The 19397-nt window shown below is 33.4% G+C and overlaps 3 protein-coding genes across 3 annotated transcripts in view; 2 read left to right on the top strand and 1 right to left on the bottom strand.

Moving 5' to 3' along the window:
* The window catches only part of LOC126758732 (polyhomeotic-proximal chromatin protein), a 174721-nt gene that overhangs the window by 58661 nt on the left and 96663 nt on the right, over positions 1–19397 (top strand). The window contains 1 exon segment of the mRNA XM_050473105.1: positions 11751–11801. The gene's annotated coding sequence lies outside the window, so the exon portion shown is untranslated.
* LOC126758745 (uncharacterized) lies at positions 2676–3240 on the bottom strand. The gene is made up of 3 exons (XM_050473120.1): positions 3134–3240; positions 2937–3054; positions 2676–2872 (listed from the first exon to the last, which is right to left on the bottom strand). The coding sequence occupies exons 1-3, from the start codon at positions 3167–3169 to the stop codon at positions 2676–2678; spliced, it is 351 nt and encodes a 116-aa protein (XP_050329077.1). The 5' UTR covers positions 3170–3240.
* LOC126758744 (uncharacterized) lies at positions 3435–4995 on the top strand. The gene is made up of 3 exons (XM_050473119.1): positions 3435–3554; positions 3633–3750; positions 4700–4995. The coding sequence occupies exons 1-3, from the start codon at positions 3519–3521 to the stop codon at positions 4912–4914; spliced, it is 369 nt and encodes a 122-aa protein (XP_050329076.1). The 5' UTR covers positions 3435–3518; the 3' UTR covers positions 4915–4995.

Below are 19397 nucleotides of genomic sequence, written 5' to 3' on the forward strand. Positions count from 1 at the left end.
TACCTATACCTATATTGATATTCTTTATGCCATTTCATGCTTTGTTAGCTATCTCATCCGCTTTCCTGACCGTAAAGACTTCTACCTGAAAGATGCTGCGGTACAACGAGAGCTTGAATGGTCGCTTCAGATCTAGCTCAGGGCAATGGATCCCGGCGCCTCTCCATCAGTATTGAAACGTCTGTGGATATGTTCCGCTTTTCCGCTGTTGGGTCGCATGCAACTGGGTGATCAACATGAGAGTATGTGGTCTATTTTATCCACTGACCTCCTTTTATCGAGCTGTGTCCGAATGATCATGTGGTAAACTGACCTAGCGCTGCCAATTTTTCAGCACACTATACTGCCAAGCTTTCCACTGCAATGTCAATTGTTGGCAGGTTCAGTAACCATTCAAGTTAAAGTCATTTTTGTGTATGAGATTTTACTAACAGAGGTCCACCACACCACAGCACTGTAAAATAAGATAAGCTTGGATACTGATATGTAACACCAATGTACATATAACGGCAGATAATATGTTGACCCTAGCATCTGCATTGAGTTTCCACGTCAGTTTGGTATCCAAATTACTCCCAGGTACATGGCATGATCCTTAGTAGCTAACTCTGGCCCGTTGTGGCTCAGGAGTTGAAATGACGACATCTTGTACCTCCTTATAGAGAGTACAATATCCGTCTTACCGGTATTTCCCTCTAGGTTAGCTATTAATGCCCATTGGTGTATGATTGGTATATATGTATGTACTTAAAATCAAATTTGACCCATGCTGCTACATTCAAACTGCAAAAACACCACACCAAAGCGCTTCCAAAATCAAGATAATGATCAGATGGTCAATAAAGAGCTCTATTTGGCCATATTGAGGCGTTTGCGTGTGAATATCTGTCGAAAACGGGCAGAATTATAGAAGAACAATTAATGGATTTTACACGATGATAATGCACCATCGCATCGAGCCACGATTGTGACCAAATTTAATGCCAAAAACGCAGTGATTACCAACCACCGTATTCACCAGATTTGGCTTCGTGTGATTTTTTCTTGTTCCCCAAGCTGAAATTGCCGCACCATGAAACCCGTTTTCAGTCGATCGACGAAACCAAAAGATAAAAAAACGAGTAAGGAAGGGCTAAGTTCGGGTGTCACCGAACATTTTATACTCCCGCATGATAAAGTGATAATCGAGATTTCATTATACATCATTTACATATTTTTCAAATACCGTATTTGTGTAAAGTTTTATTCCGCTATCATCATTGGTTCCTAATGTATATATTATACAGAGAAGGCATCAGATGGAATTCAAAATAGCGTTATTTTGGAAGAAGGCGTGGTTGTGAACCGATTTCACCCATATTTCGTACATGTCATCAGGGTGTTAAGAAATATTATATACCGAATTTCATTGAAATCGGTCTAGTAGTTCCTGAGATATGATTTTTGGTCCATAAGTGGGCGAGGCCACGTCCATTTTCAATTTTTAAAAAAAGCCTGGGTGCAGCTTCCTTCTGCCATTTCTTTTGTAAAATTTAGTGTTTCTGACGTTTTTTGTTAGTCGGTTAACGGACTTTTCGTGATTTTCAACATAACCTTTGTATGGGAAGTGGGCGTCGTTATTATCCGATTTCTTCCGTTTTTGAACTGTATAAGGAAATGCCTGAAGGAAACGACTCTATAGAGTTTGGTTGACATAGCTATAGTAGTCTTCGAGATATGTACAATAAACTTAGTAGGGGGCGGGGCCACGCCCACTTTTCCAAAAAAACTGCTTCCAAATATGCCCCTCCCTAATGCGATTCTTTGTGCCAAATTTCACTTTAATATCTTTATTTATGGCTTAGTTATGACACTTTATATGTTTTCTGTATTCGCCATTTTGTGGGCGTGGCGAACTTAACCTTCGTGTGTTACGAGTACCAAGTTTCATCATGATATCTCAATTTTTACTCAAGTTACAGCTTGCACGGACGAACGGACAGACAGATATCCGGATTTTAACTCTACTCGTCACCCTGATCACTTTGGTATATATAACCCTATATCTGACTCTTTTAGTTTTAGGACTTACAAACAAATGTGACGAGAAGTGAATTTATGGTTATGACGTTAAAACCGGGACTACAAAAATGAGCCAAAGTTCGATGAACGGCATCCCAGCTCCTATTTACGTCAATAAAAATTGCGTTAAGTAGGCAGTAAGCGTGGTTCTGACCCACTTTCAAACCTTAACAAAAGAAGGTAAAGAGAATTTTATGTCCCGAATATATGTAGTTCAAAAGTTGCGGAGACATGGGATTTGTCCATTGTCCATATTTACTGTTAAAGGGAATTATTTTCGAAATTTTCGCTTGACAGTAGTCTCAGTTTTGGATACCATTTGATTTCCAGTTGTCCACTTTGTCGAATATTTTTTTACTTATAGTCTAAATCAAAATCTGAAAAATATCCAAAGAACAACTTGCGACTTGTTTGAGTAAAAGTACGAAAATAATTATTTATTTGCAAATATATCAGTACATTTATGTATGTATGTAAATAATTTACATTCTTTACAATTTGGAACTGCACGACTGATTCAATAGTCGAACAGACTCTCTTCTTCCGGACTTCATTCTGCATAAGAAAACAAATCTTACTTAGAGTTTTGTAACAAATAATTACATTATTTTAAATTAACTTTTCAATTCCATTATGAAATCGATTAAAAAGATTACGCCGTTAGCAATGAAGAGGCCAGTTGCAATAAAATAAGTCAACCTCCCATCGCCATGGTCCGGCAGATATGCAATGGTCAAACCACCACAGATGAGAGACAAAATGGCGCCAATGATCAAGTACACTGCCACCTGATTGAATTCCATGAACTCAACTGTAAACGTATACATGTTTTTGAGTAATAAAAATAAAAAATTTTATTTTTTAGCTTTGCTTACGTGCCACCAGCACCGCCGTTATTATGGTGAAACCGAAAATGGTGCCACATACGATCATAACCCGCGTCGCGTATTCGCTCAGCGCATACCAAAGGACCAAGAGCACGACACATATTACCTTCAAAGAAAAAAAATGTAAAGGTTATAATTGTATCCTAAGTTAGACTACTCTTGTTTTGGTTTAAATACCAGCTTACCAGCTCTACAATTCTGAAAATTGTCTTAAGCTCCATACCGTTATTTGCTCGAATATACGTAGAAGTATTGCGATAAAAATATTAATATAATATAAATGTAAATCTGAAAATCTGATTTGAAAATGCGATACTTCAAAGACGATGAAAAATGTCAAAAGAGAACAGTGTTGAGCATGTAAAAAAAAATTCGAACAAAAAACTTACAAATATGCCGATATTTTTAAAGTAAGTGGGCAGCACTGCTTTTGTATGTCAATGAAGTTTATTTTTTTGTTTCAAGATTTACATTTACAAATATTTTTGTTTTTTGTTTGGTAAAACTATAAGATTTCCCAAATTTGTAGAAAAATTCTTCCAAATTCTTGTACATGAAAGAGGTAGCGTCATGGAATTGCAGAAAATGTTTAGAATTGCGGAGCTGGTGAGCAAGTACTTCTATTACCCTGCCTACAAAGTATGCAATTTTTACATAGAAAAACAAAACTTTGACGTTTTTCAGGTCATCTGTATCGCGCTCTTAGTCCTTTGGTATGTGCTGAGCACGTACGCGACGCGAGTTATGATCGTGTGTGGTACAATTTTCGGTTTCACCATAATAACGGCTGTGCTGGTGGCGCGTAAGTGAGCAAAATTCCAGGCAGGTTGGAAAGTTCGTATTGACTTGAAGAAAAGTACATATTTTCGAAAAGTTTATCATCGGTTATAACTGTATTTCAATTTTTCAACGCCACTTTGTAGCAAGAGTTATCTTATGTTTCAAAATAGCATTCAGTGTTTATTATCCCTCTCTCCAGAGAGTAAGGAGGATGAGGTATAAACATTCAGACACATTCTGCAATCCAGCCTTTGCAAAACCAAGGTTGAAATCTCGGCAGTCTTACCTTCCGGGAACCAGTAGACATTAGCTATCTCAGAAACTTTGTAATAGGTTCAAAGTGCTTTGTCAATTTATGAGGGTCTTATATGTAATTATACAATATATCTAGAAGTTTTAGGTATCACAACGGAACGGTATTCTAAGCTGTCCCAGTGAGATCCCTACTAGCATCGACCTTTTGACAAAACCTAACCTTACCTTACCTTTTCAGTGAAATTCCTAAAATTTTAGCTTCGTTTCATTGAACTCTGTCACAATAAATAGGTCGGTTTTGAAATCAAGTGGCACCCACTTTGCATAGAGGCTTCAAATAACCGAATAATCATGACATCATGTCGAACTTGGATATAGTTTAAGGGTCAACTAATTAGAGCAACTTCATTTTAAAATCAACCGAAAGCACTTTGTAAAACTTTTCGTCCGATATACATTGGATGTTTATCATCTTCGATCCTCATTAGGTCCGCATGGTTATTAATGAAGGACAAATTTTTATATATTTTGTTTCCAAAATACCAAAACATTTATCACTCTGAATGCTGCATCTTACCATTCAGTTGTCCGACAGTCTTAGATTAGTTCCAACCATAAACCATATGGGCTCAATTTCAGTAATAATACAAACGTTTCAGCCTGCCTGGAGTAACTACGATATATAATCGATTTATTACATGTGTTTACCTTTCCAGTTTCGTTCCTATCGTTCAATGATGTGGCAGTCTATCTCATTCTTGGCGCTTTTTTATTTCTCATCTGTGGAGGTTTGTCGTTGGCCACATTGCCAAATGATACTGATGGAAAATTGGCCTATTTTATAGCAACTGGCTTTTTTATCGCTAATGGTGTCTTATTTTTAATCGATTTTGTTCTCGAAACGAAAAACAAGGAAGTTATATTAAATTAATCATCAAAGCAATTTGTGAACACTATGTTACCTGATCAAGTCATTTTAAAATTGACCTGGAATACTGAAAAAAACCTACATTTTTACGTATTTTAATACAAATCTTTATTATTGTGTTCAGAATAGGCACATTTTGAGATAATATAGCATGGCAACGTCTCATCCAGTTTTCCTTACACTTGTTATATGTAAGTCTATGCTGGGATGGCCTTCAATATCTTCAGTAAATTTTGGTTCTTCGGTTTCCGCTCATTTTTGGATCGCCGTTCGCTAGACTGTTGGACAGTTTCGCCATCATATTCATAAACCTACGAGTTTTTTTTATCAACTATCTTCTCTTAGAGGTTCGATGACTTCTGAAGCTTCACTTAATATTTTGTGTCACTCAAATACTTGTATTCGTGATAAAATAGACTCCTAAAACCCATCTGCAAGATCTGAACGATTGCGTAGACGTGTTCCATTGAAAACAGACAGTTTCAGGAGTCAGCTTGTTGCTAAATGTTTTCCAGGTTTAATTTTTTATCCATTCGGGTTGCGTGCGCAGTCTGCATGGACCAATCCATGTTAAATTTGTTGAGTTAGTAGTCAATATAGAAAAGTTTACCACTTGTAAGTAGTCGAAGTCGATTAAGAATCGATTCTTGAATTCGAAAAATCGATTATTTTACGAGAAAACTCGATTCTCGAGTAGAATCGGAATCGAGTTTACCATCCCTACTGGCACCCATCGCGTGCACATATAATAACCACCGCACAATAACCACAAAAAAATGATTTTTTTTCCATGTAATTTATATGGAAAACAGAAAATTTGAAACAGGCACCTCTTAATGTTAATAGTAAGAGCTCATCTTTTGAGTGACTTTCTTTTTACATTTTCAAAGTCTTTATCCTGTTTTAGCAAAAGCTTGAAAAAATTCCCTGATATACATATATACATATGTATATATATATATACAATATAACTGCATTAAGTTGAAAGCTCTATTTAAAATATTTTGCTACAAAAAGTATAATCGAACTTAGAAAGAGGAAGCATATGCCTCTACTAACTGTAAGTTACACAATATCATCTAAAGTAAGGCGGAAAAGTAAATATCGCGTCAATATATGATTTTGTGTACATAATATTTCGCAGCGCTGACAAGCTGACTCAGTAAGCAATTGTTGACGTCATAGTCAAAGTTCGTAAACACAAAGAATAAATGGTAAGAATAAAGATAAATTAAATGATATTTATAAGATAAAACGAACTTAATCAAGCAAGTGCTTCTGCTACTAAGCTAAAAATATAGACAATTGCTCAAAGGAATGCTATTTTTGGAGAAAGTGAATATTTTTTTTTCAACTATCACCAAGCGACTGATAAAGCTTCATGGGGTTATTCTATGCCTATCTATAGATTGGGATTCCCTTGTATGGTTAAATACAAAAAATTTTCTATCACTTATGATCAAAGCTGTTAAAATCTCTTTAGTATTTGGAATAAAAATTTCACAAATTTTTATTCATATGTGGCAACACCATTTTCGCTTTAAATAAAATTATATTATTTTTATTTGAAATATGTATGATAGTCTTAGCGCCAACATACACGCACGTAGATATGTCTAGCTTTTTCATGCGCTTATCAGGTGTTGGCTCTTGGCTGTCGCTCCATGTTTGGCTTTATCTACGAGCATTCTTTTTTGCACATCAATTCTCATTACTTTTTTCAGAAAAAACACCTAAGTAAATATTTGCGTTAATTTTTTACACTTGAAGTGCGCAAGTAAATACATCCTATGCATATCCATACATATGGGCACAAGTACATATTAACATTTATAAATATGTTAGTGGATTTATATAGAATGTTTCCATCTAGATATCCGTTAACTCTGCGATTGCGACTTTAGCAAAGAACTTTTTACGCAAGCACATAAAGGAATAAAAGAAACTTCGTATAGTCACAAATTGAAGAAACAACAAAATCGTTACTTTGATTATTAAAAAATATAATATGGATTTTTAACTACTTTCAGCTTTAAAAATCTATGAATTGACCGCCACAACCACAAAAAAGAAAAATAATAGTTTGAAGCATCATTCTAGGCGCTAGAAGGCTCTAACCATTTTAATATCTATTTTACATTGGTTGTCGAAGTCTGTAAAACAATTAAATATTCCCATAAACAATTAGTCCAACAGTAATGATGAATTACATTATGTAGTTGAAGATTAACTTTTCTTAATCCGATTGCGCATAGTTGTATGCAAGAAATATTTAAGTAAATAAATAGAAAAGTCTTTTGTCGTATATAGTATATTCAGACTTTTAAATCGTTGTGCTGGATATTACTAAAAAAAAATTTGTACCTTTCTAACTGAAAATTCAAATACAAAATCAACGTTTTGTCTTACCCACACACAAGTTCAAATCATATATACAATTGATTTGATGAAACAAGTTTCTTAATGGCGATGATTGCCTACGCCGGGCAGCTTTTCAATGCTTTTTATATAATTCTGAAACTTCATTCAGGACATTGACGATCAACATGTGTTCTCTCAATCAAATCCGTGATACGGATATAAACATCGAAACTGTGTCTCTCTTATGGGTACTTCATCAAAAATCAGCGAAAATTAGCATTGAAGTTCATGGATACCAGTGGTGATGACCTGTGACTAAAACATCGATTTATCGTATTTTGACCGAACATTTTGGGCTTACGAATGGTGTATGCACAGTTTATTCCACACAAATTGACTGACTACCAAAAATTGCTCAGAATCCAACATTCGAAGGACATCATTGTGACCGATTATTTGACCAAAAATCACATTTTAATCATTAACCACTCCCCGTATTCACCTGATATGAGTACCATGCGATTTCCTTCGAAAATTTCGCTAGCAAACTAATTTCTTCAGTACAAAGTCCAACAGTTAGCTAAAAACGAAATATCGGATAAAATGTGGTGGGAAAGGATTGATAGTCCAATTTAACCCTCCATATTTAGTATACGTGAAAGGTATAAACCGATTTCAACCATATTTAGATTACAGCTGCCACATGTCGGGAGTGCTACTTTCTATATATGTATCTATATCTGTCTATATCATTTGAGCGGAAATTTATATCTATATTTATGTCATCATCTTTCAATTTATAACATTGAACCTAGCTTCTATTAGGGCAAACTAGCTGGTTCTGTCGACATTAAGTTTCAATAAACACCTGCTAATTTATTGCACAGTTCTGTAGAAATAAGTGCCTTAGATCTAAGTCTCCAAATAGGGTTAGATTGGTTTATCAATATGCTTACCGGTCCTAAGTGAGTCGTTGTGATGGAAGTTTATTAAACCAGCTGAGTTCAGATACTATAGTGAATTTATAGGCGGCTTCGAGACTTTCTTGTGGAAATCCTGAAAACTTCAGATCGATATCTCAAAAATAGAGGGAATAGTTCGCGTATATACACGTGGTTAAAGTGCGGGCAAGGCCAATTTTCCCCACTTTAAACAGTCCGAGAGCTTGGTTATTACCGCAAATGTTAAATGTAAATAAATATTAAATGTCTATTGATTTTTTTGAAAAAAAAAAACGAGAGTGTATCGAATTCGGAGAAGTGCTACACAATTAGTTCTCTGTAAATGTATTTTTTCTCCCCTAACAAATTTCAGAACTTTGGCCCAAAATTATTCTCAATTAAAAAACAAGAAAAAACGGTAACTTCGGCTGCACCGAAGCTAATATACCCTTCACAGGTGGATTTCTTTTGGTATCTAACTATGTGTTCAGTTCATATATGCTATAGTAATCCGATCTGAACAATTTTTTCGGAGATTATATTATTACCTTAAGTAGTAATCCATGTAAAATTTCGTGAAGATACCACGTCAAATGTGAAAGTTTTCCATACAAGAATTTGATTCCGATCGTTCAGTTTGTATGGCAGCTATATGTTATAGTGGTCCGATATCGGCAGTTCCGACAAATGAGCAGCTTCTTGAAGAGAAAATGACGTTTGCAAAATTTCAAAACGATATCTTAAAAACTGAGGGACTAGTTCGTATATATACAGGCAGACGGACAGACGGACGGACAGACGGATGGACAGACAGACAGACGGACATGGCTAAATCGACTCAGCTCAACATACTGATCATTTATATATACTTTATAGGGTCTTTGACGATTCCTTTTGAGTGTTACAAACTTCGTGACAAACTTAATATACCCTGTTCAGGGCATAATAATGAGTAATTAGTTAATTGCCATTAATAGTTTCTTTAGTTATCTGAAATTAAAAACTAACTAAAATACTATGCTAATTCATAAATATTTCTAGCTATAAAGAGCTATTTTAATACATATTTTTGTTGATTATTAACCAACTTAAAGTTGGAACGTACGCTGAAAGCACTTCTAGATAAATATTATGAAATTTGTTAATAATAAATGATAATATACTAGTAATAACCACGTATTCCGGTAATTTGATTCAAATGCATTGTGAATAACTGAAAGTGGATACTTTATCTTTAATTAAGTATGTAGTTCAGTTTTTTATTTTTAGAAATCAAAAGGGGAAGCACCAGGTTCTTCCACTTCTCTAACATTTGTAACTATGAATACATAATCAAATGCAAATTTCTTTTCAAGTACTATGTGTTGAGAGAGCGTTATTATTACAATGGAAGTCCTCAACATTAGTTCTCTCTAAAGAGGTTGATAACATGTTCTGTTTAAGAGTACCACAGAATAAGAAAAAAAGAAGAGTATATTGAAAATAAATACAAATATTATTCTTTTTATTTATTGAAACGTGACTTTACATCATTCAAAAAATTCTTTCGTCACACCAACTTGTGCATAGTACAACATATAACACATTCCATGAACTTGAAAATGAAACCTCATATATTAAAGAAATCGAAGTTAGTGCCGATAATATTTACTCTTTCCTCAACAATTCTCAAACATTAAAGTCTCGTTTCAATAATTATCCAAATTGTCATCGATTAATCAAAACTGTCAGTCAATAAGTCACCGTAAGTCGGCAGACAAACACTATAAACTAACCAATAGCCCATTCATGTGGAAGGTATTAATTTTTTAATTTTTCTTCGCCAAGTTAATGTGAATGGTACCATAAATTAAAATTATCGAGCCAATAGTTGTTTTTTTGCAACCAGGCGGAGGCTAATAAATTTGTACATATGTTAATGTCATGGGGAAATATTGAAATTGGTAGTGCATTAAAATATGGAAGTAATATAAAATAAACCCTTTGTGGAGCATTATATGATAAGCAATCATATGACGCTACAATATGTACAGAAGAAGTTCGAAATGTCAGTATTTTTTTCGAAAGTCAAAGAGAATTTTGTTAGATTTGGTAATGACACCAAAAAGAATAAAAGAGAAGCGGGATAGTGAGAAAATGTTGCTAAAGAGAAGACGCTCTGAAAACGCTAAGAGAAGCTGGTTGAGCAAATTAAAAACCAGAATTTAAAACTTAGTGAGCTCTATATCTTTTCTAAAAGCTTTCAACTTTTCGTACTTCCATCGACAACCCGTGTTTTAGTTAAAACCTTAACTTAGAACTGGGACGAGGGAAAAAAATTGAAAATTAGATTTTTAGCAAATATTTTTACAAAAAGTTACAGCAGTTGTAATCGAAAAAATCCTTCCTCCAAGTTTTTAAGAATTGTAATTCCAAGACCTGTGCAAAATTTCGTAAAGATCGGTTGAGTAATTCTCGAGAAATCTTGCCATTCGACTTAAAAAACATAGTTTCGAGAAAACCGCTTTTAAAGACAGCGTACTTAGCCTAGCTAGCCTCGAGCGCACAAGTTCTCAACAATATATCTCCGAAACTATTACTCGGATGAACTAGAAAATTTAGGACAATATTGTAGATATATTGTAGAACCCATGTAACCTCTTAAAGAATAGCACAAGTGGTTACAGCAATCTCTAATAATAAAAATTTAGAAATTATGTAGCCGACGAATATAACTTCTAAGACTGCGAAGGTCATGAAACAACTCACTACTTTTTTTAATATTAAAAAATTAATGTTTGAAAAAGACAGGATTTCTAAGCCCAAAGTAATTCTTTTTTTATTATAAAATATTTTTCTTGCAAATAATATTTTTTTTTTTAAATCACTAACTTATCAGCTTGCCCTCGTATTTCAATCAATATCAGCTACTCACGCTGTTAGCGCTTCTGTTGCTGCCACTTCAACGGCTGCTCGCGTACTTATCGTCGATAGGGAGCCAACATTCGTCACACCCATATAATTTAATAAAAGCAAAAGCAGATAAACACCTTTTTTTCTTAATTTCATCAAATATTACAATACTTTTCCGAGCCAAAGCGATATGAATGAACTTCCATAAATGTGTTTTGTTATCGCCGACATGTGAAGTGTAAATACGAATATTTATATTTGCCGTTTAATCATACACATGTTTGTATGTGTCGATGGGTGAACGTTCTTCTTGGAAAAGATTTCACATGTTTATTTTCCGGAATGATTAAATTAAATTTGTTATAAATTTATTATATCTTTTGTTGCGATTTTTTATCTCATGGGAGTTTTTCATATTCTCCTTCCTGGGTTACTGGGATCTACATATGTAGATACATTTTGCTTGAAACTTAGTTGCTATTGGTTTGGAAAGACATCTCTTTCAAATTAATTCGGGCGTTTTTCTTTGAAAGTGAAACGAAAGTAGAGTAATAGTATACATTGTTTTTATTCCTCTTTTTATAGTTCTTTTTATACAAAACGTATTTTTATATGAAATTTTTTTTTTATTATTATTCTTTGTAGATCTGACAGAAATTACGGAAAATATTATGCCCCGTTGAGTAGAGTATGGTGGTAAGTTCACTTTTTAGTAAATTATATACTATATAGAATGTTGTGTTAAATAACCTCAACTTCGAAAACAAATATTTTCGGGCAAACTTAAAAAAATATAAACACTTCTTTTTTTGATGGTTGCATTTCTCGAAAAAATTCATTGGTTCAATACTCCAAAAATATCGTTTTTGCCGTATAGTGTAAATATTATTTTATTTTTTTTATTATTATTATTTTTTTATTATTTTTTTTTATTATTTTTTTTTTTATTATTTTATTTTATTTTTATTATTATTTTTTTGTTTTGTTTTGAAACCAAGACACCAATTGGGGTACAGAAATTTCGACAGATTTTTTCAATATGTTTTTCGATATCGAGTATTATGTCAAGAAATAAAATTTCCATATTTCGCTTCACACATCAGTTAACCTTTTGAAGATTGACGAAGACGAAGCTTTGTATACGTCTGAAATATTCTTTCTGATATTTTTAGGCTACCATGAAGTTGTACGAATCCAGCGAAATAGTAGAAGTAGTGGTACTACAGTTCACCAAGTGTCAATTTTCCTACAAGGCTTTATATAAATTCATGTATTTGTGAGACTGAATTGACTTTATATAAGCCTAAAAGTATGCAACTTTTTCCTAATTGCACATATTGACAACTTTTATACATTTGTTAACTTAAGTTGTTTGTTGGACAGTTCAAAAAATCAATAACAGTTGATATGAATAAATAAAAGCTTTCACTCAAGTTCTACGAATAGCTTAAAGCTTCCAGTTTTAGCTGTTTAACGGAAGATTGGATTCAAAAGACGCCAAAAAATTTCATTATGATATACAAGTATGATTTGTCATATGTTAGGTTAATTTTTTCGAGCTTATTCATTAGCTTGAATGTGCATTAGAATGGTTCAATATACGCTTAAATGCTATGGAAATCTCGCATACTGGTTTTAAAAGTCAGAGGAGTCTAATATAGCCTCAACATAAAAATGGTATACATATACATATGTATGTTTTATCCATATATGTATATGTACATATATGTATATTATGGAAGCGACCACGTCCACAATCAGTTCTTTTAGACTAACTCATATCTTTTCCACCATTTCTATCTGAGTCCCATTAAATTTTAATCTACGAGTTTTTATTAGAGAAGTGGCAAAGGACGCTGCTGTTACATACCAGTCAATCAAATTTAATTCGGATTGGTTCATTTATGCCCGGTTTCACAGTCCATACTTAAGTTGTGCCCAAATAAAATCTTAGCTAAGCATTGTTGCAGGTTGAGTAGTCGTTTGCGTTTCATAGTCAATGCTTCATTTCTATAAAATTTTATTATGATATATGGCAACGTTATGGGCAACATATGTATGTTTTACAAATGTCATCCATAAAATATGTCTGAAATATTTAAATTATAACAGACAATACATAAATTTGCGAGGAAAGTTATATCGAAAATGGATGAAAACAACAAAAGAACCCCGAATTTCACCGCTGCGAATCGAAGCACCTATTAGAACTAGTGGAAATCCTAATCTGATTCCATATTTTTTCACAAAAAATAATTCCTTATTTCTTATTATTCTTCTTTTGACAAATAAGTGAAAATTCAAAACAATTCAAAACAAAAATAAGCGGTTACCTAAGCACTGCTTAAGTCTCTCATTTTCAGTACTTAAGCATAATTTAAGTGTGAACTGTAAAACCGGGCATTAAACTTCGCGCGCAAGCTAAATCGATAAAAATGGGTGCTGAGTTTTTGGTACAACTCTGTTATGTTGCTTTTATCTCCATGTGTTCAATAGTATGTGCTTGGCAAATGTTGGCTTAATTAGCGGAAATTTCGTCTGACGATTTTTACGATAAAAAAAAATGAAAAACGAGTTGCGTAAAAAATTGAGAATTTGGATGAGGACTCTACATTCGTCAAACTTATGATTATTGATGACGAGATGCAGGTTTATAAATCTAGCGAATTGCGTTTCAAAAATGAGCCGAAATCGAAAAAACCAATATTCACTGAAAGCGCTGAAGACAATCCCAGCTGAGGCTTACAAAAATTATATGGAAATTTGGATTAAAGTTAAGCATATTGGCAAAATGAGCGTGAAAATGTTATCACATCGAGTCAATTTTGATGGTATATTTTCTCAGATGTTCTACTAACCCCTAATCTTTACAATGTCTGTTTGTTAGGTAAAAAAAATTGTGACCGAAAAATGGTCAACACTGGTAAACTTCAAAGCTATGCCAAAATGTATTTATTGTTTGGGGAATACAATGAAGTGGATAACATTAATTTACTGGGAATGTTCTCTAAATTTTCTTAAACCGTTTAAAGATAATAACTCGCAATTTTAGAAAATATAAGAAATAAGAACATTTTTTCCAAAAAGGTATTGCTATTTCCTTCCATTACTATGTAATACTTTAGTACTTGTACAACTATATGTATGCAGTTACATATTCATACATACAAGTATATTTCTATTTTCATTATTCACTTAGACCTACGCAGTTAGTATTTACCCCATGTCGATACCTACCCTCAATTACATTCGAGTCAATGAAAAATCAGGAAGCAATACGTTTCTTATCTCCACTCACTGTCATGTCAATTAAATTTCACGGCGCGCCGCATTTATTATCCATTTTAGAAAACCATAAACAATACGCACAACAACAAAGCCACACTAACGAAGCAGAAGTAAATATTTACCAAAGAATATTTGTTGTAAGTTTGTATTTATATCTGAAGGCTCACTTACATACCTTTAAGACTCAAATCGAGAGAGCCTTATCTCATTTCTTAATGAAAAACAAAAAAAAAAAAATACAAAAAATATCAATTTCCCATAAATTCATGATTTTTCGCTGCTATTTAATATTATTTCGTTACCCAAAAAATTTCTTATCACTTAAACCAATAAATAGTATTTGATTTCGTAGAAGGTAGCCTTGCGCGACAAAGTTTTTCATGGGAGAAATTGAATTTTAATTAAAATCAAATTGTAATTAAAAAAAAACAACTTTGGTTTCACTGAAGCCAGAAAACTATTCAAAACATTCGTTACAAGAACTGTGGTCAGTTCGTATGACAGTTAAATGCTATAAGATCCGATCTGAACAATTTCTTCCCATCATTGCATCATTGTCTGAAGCAATAACTCATCTCAAATTCATTGAAGATATCTCGTCAAATAAAAAAGTTTCCATACAAGCACTTTATCGATATCTCAAAGACTGAGGGACTAGAGTTTGTATATACCGACGTACAGCGGATCATTTACATATATACATTGTGAGAAAAAGTACCCGGTGATTTTAGTAAATGGTGGTGGTTTGACCCCTACCCCCTTTGACTGCAACACAAAAAATCCTGCTAGCCAGGTAATTTTACTATCATTTTCGGTTTTAGCAACCCAAAACTGTTGGCCCTTCCTTGATATTGAGGGGCTTTCAATAAAGTCCTGCCGAAAGCAGTCGTTATTGCTCTGGACGATTTTCGAGTTGAATCAAATTTCGAGCACCTCATTTTCAGTCTTCTGCTCGACGAAATGTGGTTAGGGGAACCCCGCAAGGTGGAGTTCTCTCTCTTCTTCTATGGATCCTGGTCGTTAAAGGCCTGCTAAAACTTGACTGCAGACAATGTAGCTCTTATGGTCAAAGGAAAGTTCCTGAGTACCGTGTATGGGTTGTCACAAGTTTATCTCAGCGTCGTAATGCAATAAATTGGGCAGTCGGAAGTGGTCTCGCCTTCAAGCCAAATAAAACTGAGATGGTTTTGTTTATTAGAAGATGTGATATCCCGGAGGCACCGCTGCCGCAAATGGGAGATATCCGTCTGCAACCGGCGGATACAGTGAATTATCTAGGGCTCATACTGGATAGGAAGCTTTCATGGAAGCCGAATATCGGAAAGAGAGAAAAAAGGTATTGATTCCCTCATACTGCTGTAGAGGATCCATTGGTAAAAGGTGGGGTCTCTCATCGAAAATGGTCCTCTGTCTCTACGACACCAAAGTCAAGCACATAATGTTCTATGGTGTTTAAGTGGTCGAGAGCTCAAGAAAAGACCAGACTGTAAAGAAACTCGAAAGCTTTCAACGGGCGGCGGTCATCAGCATGTGTGGTGCACTAAAGTTTACTCCAACCATGGCATTCAACGTCATCTTGCACATAGTACCAGTAGACATCGTCGGAAAAAGTATGTCTGCGAAAGTTGCAGAAATCCTAAAGGAACACGTGTCTGAACACACAGAAATCCTCACATACTTTGACTTCATACCGGATCACTTGAATCGTGGAATAGCCAAACCGAACTGGCGGGGTAGCTAAAGATGGCATGGATAGTTTTTTTTGAAGTTTTTATATTGGGAAAGAATAGCATCCTGTCTAGACCAGGGGTGCTAATTTTTTATACCTAAAAATAGTAGAAAGATGAAACTCACTGGAAAAGCAAAAAACTAAAGAAAGATAAAATAATTTACGGGAAAAATGTTTGATCTTCATTTCAGAAAAAATTATAGGTCCTATGGAAGACGTTAAATGACAAGACTCTAGATAATAAAATTATAATTTTTCTGTTGAAACTTATTTTTTCAAATCCACAAAATGTATGGGAAAAATTCGAATTTGTATTGAAATTTATTGGTACATCTTTCTATATAACCCGCTCTCAGCTGATTTCATTCATAAATTGTACCCATTTTACTCCAATAAGATTGAGTTAAAGATCTGCTCAATGCAAACTGTCTACTCTCAATTCTTTGAGTCAACTTCAACGTCAATGCGAACTGCGTATGTTGAGCGTAGCTTCATTTAAGCACGACTTGAAAGTGGAGCTTTTGCCATTGTTACCAACAACAACACACTTCTTTCACTACACTCCAATTCGACTCCAATTCGTGGCCGTTCATTGCTACTGCAGATCAGAGTCGTGCAGTTGGTTGAGTTGCGGCGGTTGAATTCGTTTCGCGGCTTTGTAACAACGCCAGTCAGTTGTTGGCGATCACCGAGAACAGAAGTTGTTGCGAACGCGTCGTGAATACGAAACGAATCATAGACAAATATGTAGAAGTGTAATGAAGAGCGATGTGTTAAAAATAGTAAACGACAAAGTGAACGTTGTGTTTGAATTTCAGTTACGAAAAACGAAAATTGTTGTGCGTCGAGAGATTACGGCAAAAAGGATGAAAATGAAAACACACCCGCACGCGTGACTATGCGAACAAAACAAAGTCGAGTGAAGTGGATTTGAAAGTGATGAAATTAATATCGAAATGAACGGTAATTGAAGGATTTTTATGCGCAAAAACAACCTGACTTGTCAATTGAGTGTGGAGAGAATCGATTGTCTAAAATAGCGATAGAATTGTGTAAGAAGTGGTTTTGTGAATTGAAATTAAAAACATTTTGTGGCGAAAAGTTTAAGTTCTTTGAAATAGTTATTATTTTGAGGCGAAAAATTCGAACCAAATAAAAGATTATCTAGAAAAAAAATAAAAAAAAATTAATCAAAATCTATAATGCTAGAAAACTGAAACAAGTGCTAAACAGTAAAAACTACAAAAATATTTTTTAATGATTTCTAAGCTTCCACGAATACGATATTTGTGAATAATATAATACTAAAATAAAAAAATAAAACACTTCTATATTTTTTTAAGTAAAAATATTTCTTGAAGTAATAATAAAATCGAAGAATTATGTAACTTTATGAAAAATAATTTGGAAGCAGCTAAATTAAGTCATAAAATTATTTATTGAATTTTATTTAATAATACATTTACACCAACAAAACTAAATACTCAATTGATAGTTAATACTAAAAGTGAAAAAACTTCTAAAAAATATAAAAAAAACTTATTTAAAAAATATTAAAAATTGTCGAAACAATCAATATTTAAATACAAAATTAATAAAAAGTGTTGAAATTTTGAACAGAAGAAACTTTCTCAAAACGGTAAATAAAGTAATTTTACTAATAAATTAGAAACAAAAATATATTAAAAAAAATCGAAATATTGTTCAACAAATCGTAATAAAACTGTGAAAAAATCGTTATATTGAAAAGGTAAGTCTTTAAAATATATGATTTTCAATTAAACGCACGAAGATAATTATAATATTATAGGCTATACTCTAAATAAATTTTAATTATTTTTTATTTTGTTTTAGAAAGGCAAATATTTCTATGAATATTTGTATTTACTCACTTAAAAGAAATATTAAGAATATTTGCCACTTCTCTTCAAGTTCCACTAAGTTCAAAAGTCTTGAAAAAGTCTTCAAGAACCTATTTTAGGTGTTATCATATATGGGTTACGGGTTTCAAAAAATCGATTTTTTTATTATTCAATAAATTCTACAACACCTCTAGAATATTGTCCTAAGTTTTTAAATAGATCCGCGAGATAGTTTCGGAGATAGAGCCTTGAGAACTTCTGCGATCGAGGCTAGCTAGGCTAAGTGCGTCGTCTTTAAATGCGTTTTTCTCGAGAACTTTTCAACCGATCTTCTTAAAATCTTTGAGATACAATTCTTAAAGACTTGGACGAATAATTTTTTTCCTTCGTCTAAGTTCTAGGTTTTTACTAAAACACGTATATTTTTAACTCAATTATTTGAGGTTTAATTATGTAACAAAACTTTTACAGTTAATGGTTTGTGACGTCATTTTAGCGTTGTTTTGACAGAGACTACGAAGTGTGTTATCTCTGAACTTACTAAAACTCGAAGAATGTTTGGTATTTTTCTCTTTTTCTTAGGTTTAAACTACAAAAGAGCTTGTAATGCAGTTCTCATAAAGAAAATACTTCTTATTAGGGATATATTTTCAAATAAATTTTTGATTTCTTAATTGTGATATATATATACATATTTGTGATTTCAAAAACATTAAAAGATTTTTTTACAAAATTGTTTCAAAGAAATAGTTTCTTATTTAACGAATTCTTCTAATTTCTCAGAATATAGTTAGGTTAGGGCCTTCTAGTCCATTAGGCCAAAGAAATAGCTTCTTTTTTTTTAACAAATTCTTCCCATTTCTGAGGATGTGGTTAGATTAGGTACTTCCAGACTTTCATCATTGCACGATCGTATGTTAAAATAAAAAACTATTTTGGAATTGTGCGTGTTAGTTTACGTTCTCCTAAACAACTTTCCATCAAAATGTATACCAGAACATCAAATTCGCTTAGAAATATCGTTGATTTTAGTCAGTTATCAAAAAAATCAAATTCAAATTCGAAGTACATTCATGCATGCACAAATATTTGTAAAAACAATTGCTAATAAGCAAACGGAGTCAATGAAAGGTCTACCTGCAGTCAAACACCAAAACTGATTTGATACTCAGCCAACATAAGCAATCCTTTGCTGTAAGTCAGCTGTGACGAAGCCATACATACAAACACACACCACAATATTTACAATCAAGTGTTGGTACCTGTACCTCAAGCCATGATCGAAAGACTGGCGTACATAAGTGTGTGTTTGTAGCTATGTACACACCTGTGGAAGAACCCTGTAGGAAATTTGTGGATTTTATAAAGCATGTGTAGAATTTGATTGTGGGAATTAAGAAGTTTTTATGATAT

Source organism: Bactrocera neohumeralis, chromosome 5 (genome assembly GCF_024586455.1).
Source record: "Bactrocera neohumeralis isolate Rockhampton chromosome 5, APGP_CSIRO_Bneo_wtdbg2-racon-allhic-juicebox.fasta_v2, whole genome shotgun sequence".
Classification (NCBI taxonomy): domain Eukaryota; kingdom Metazoa; phylum Arthropoda; class Insecta; order Diptera; family Tephritidae; genus Bactrocera; species Bactrocera neohumeralis.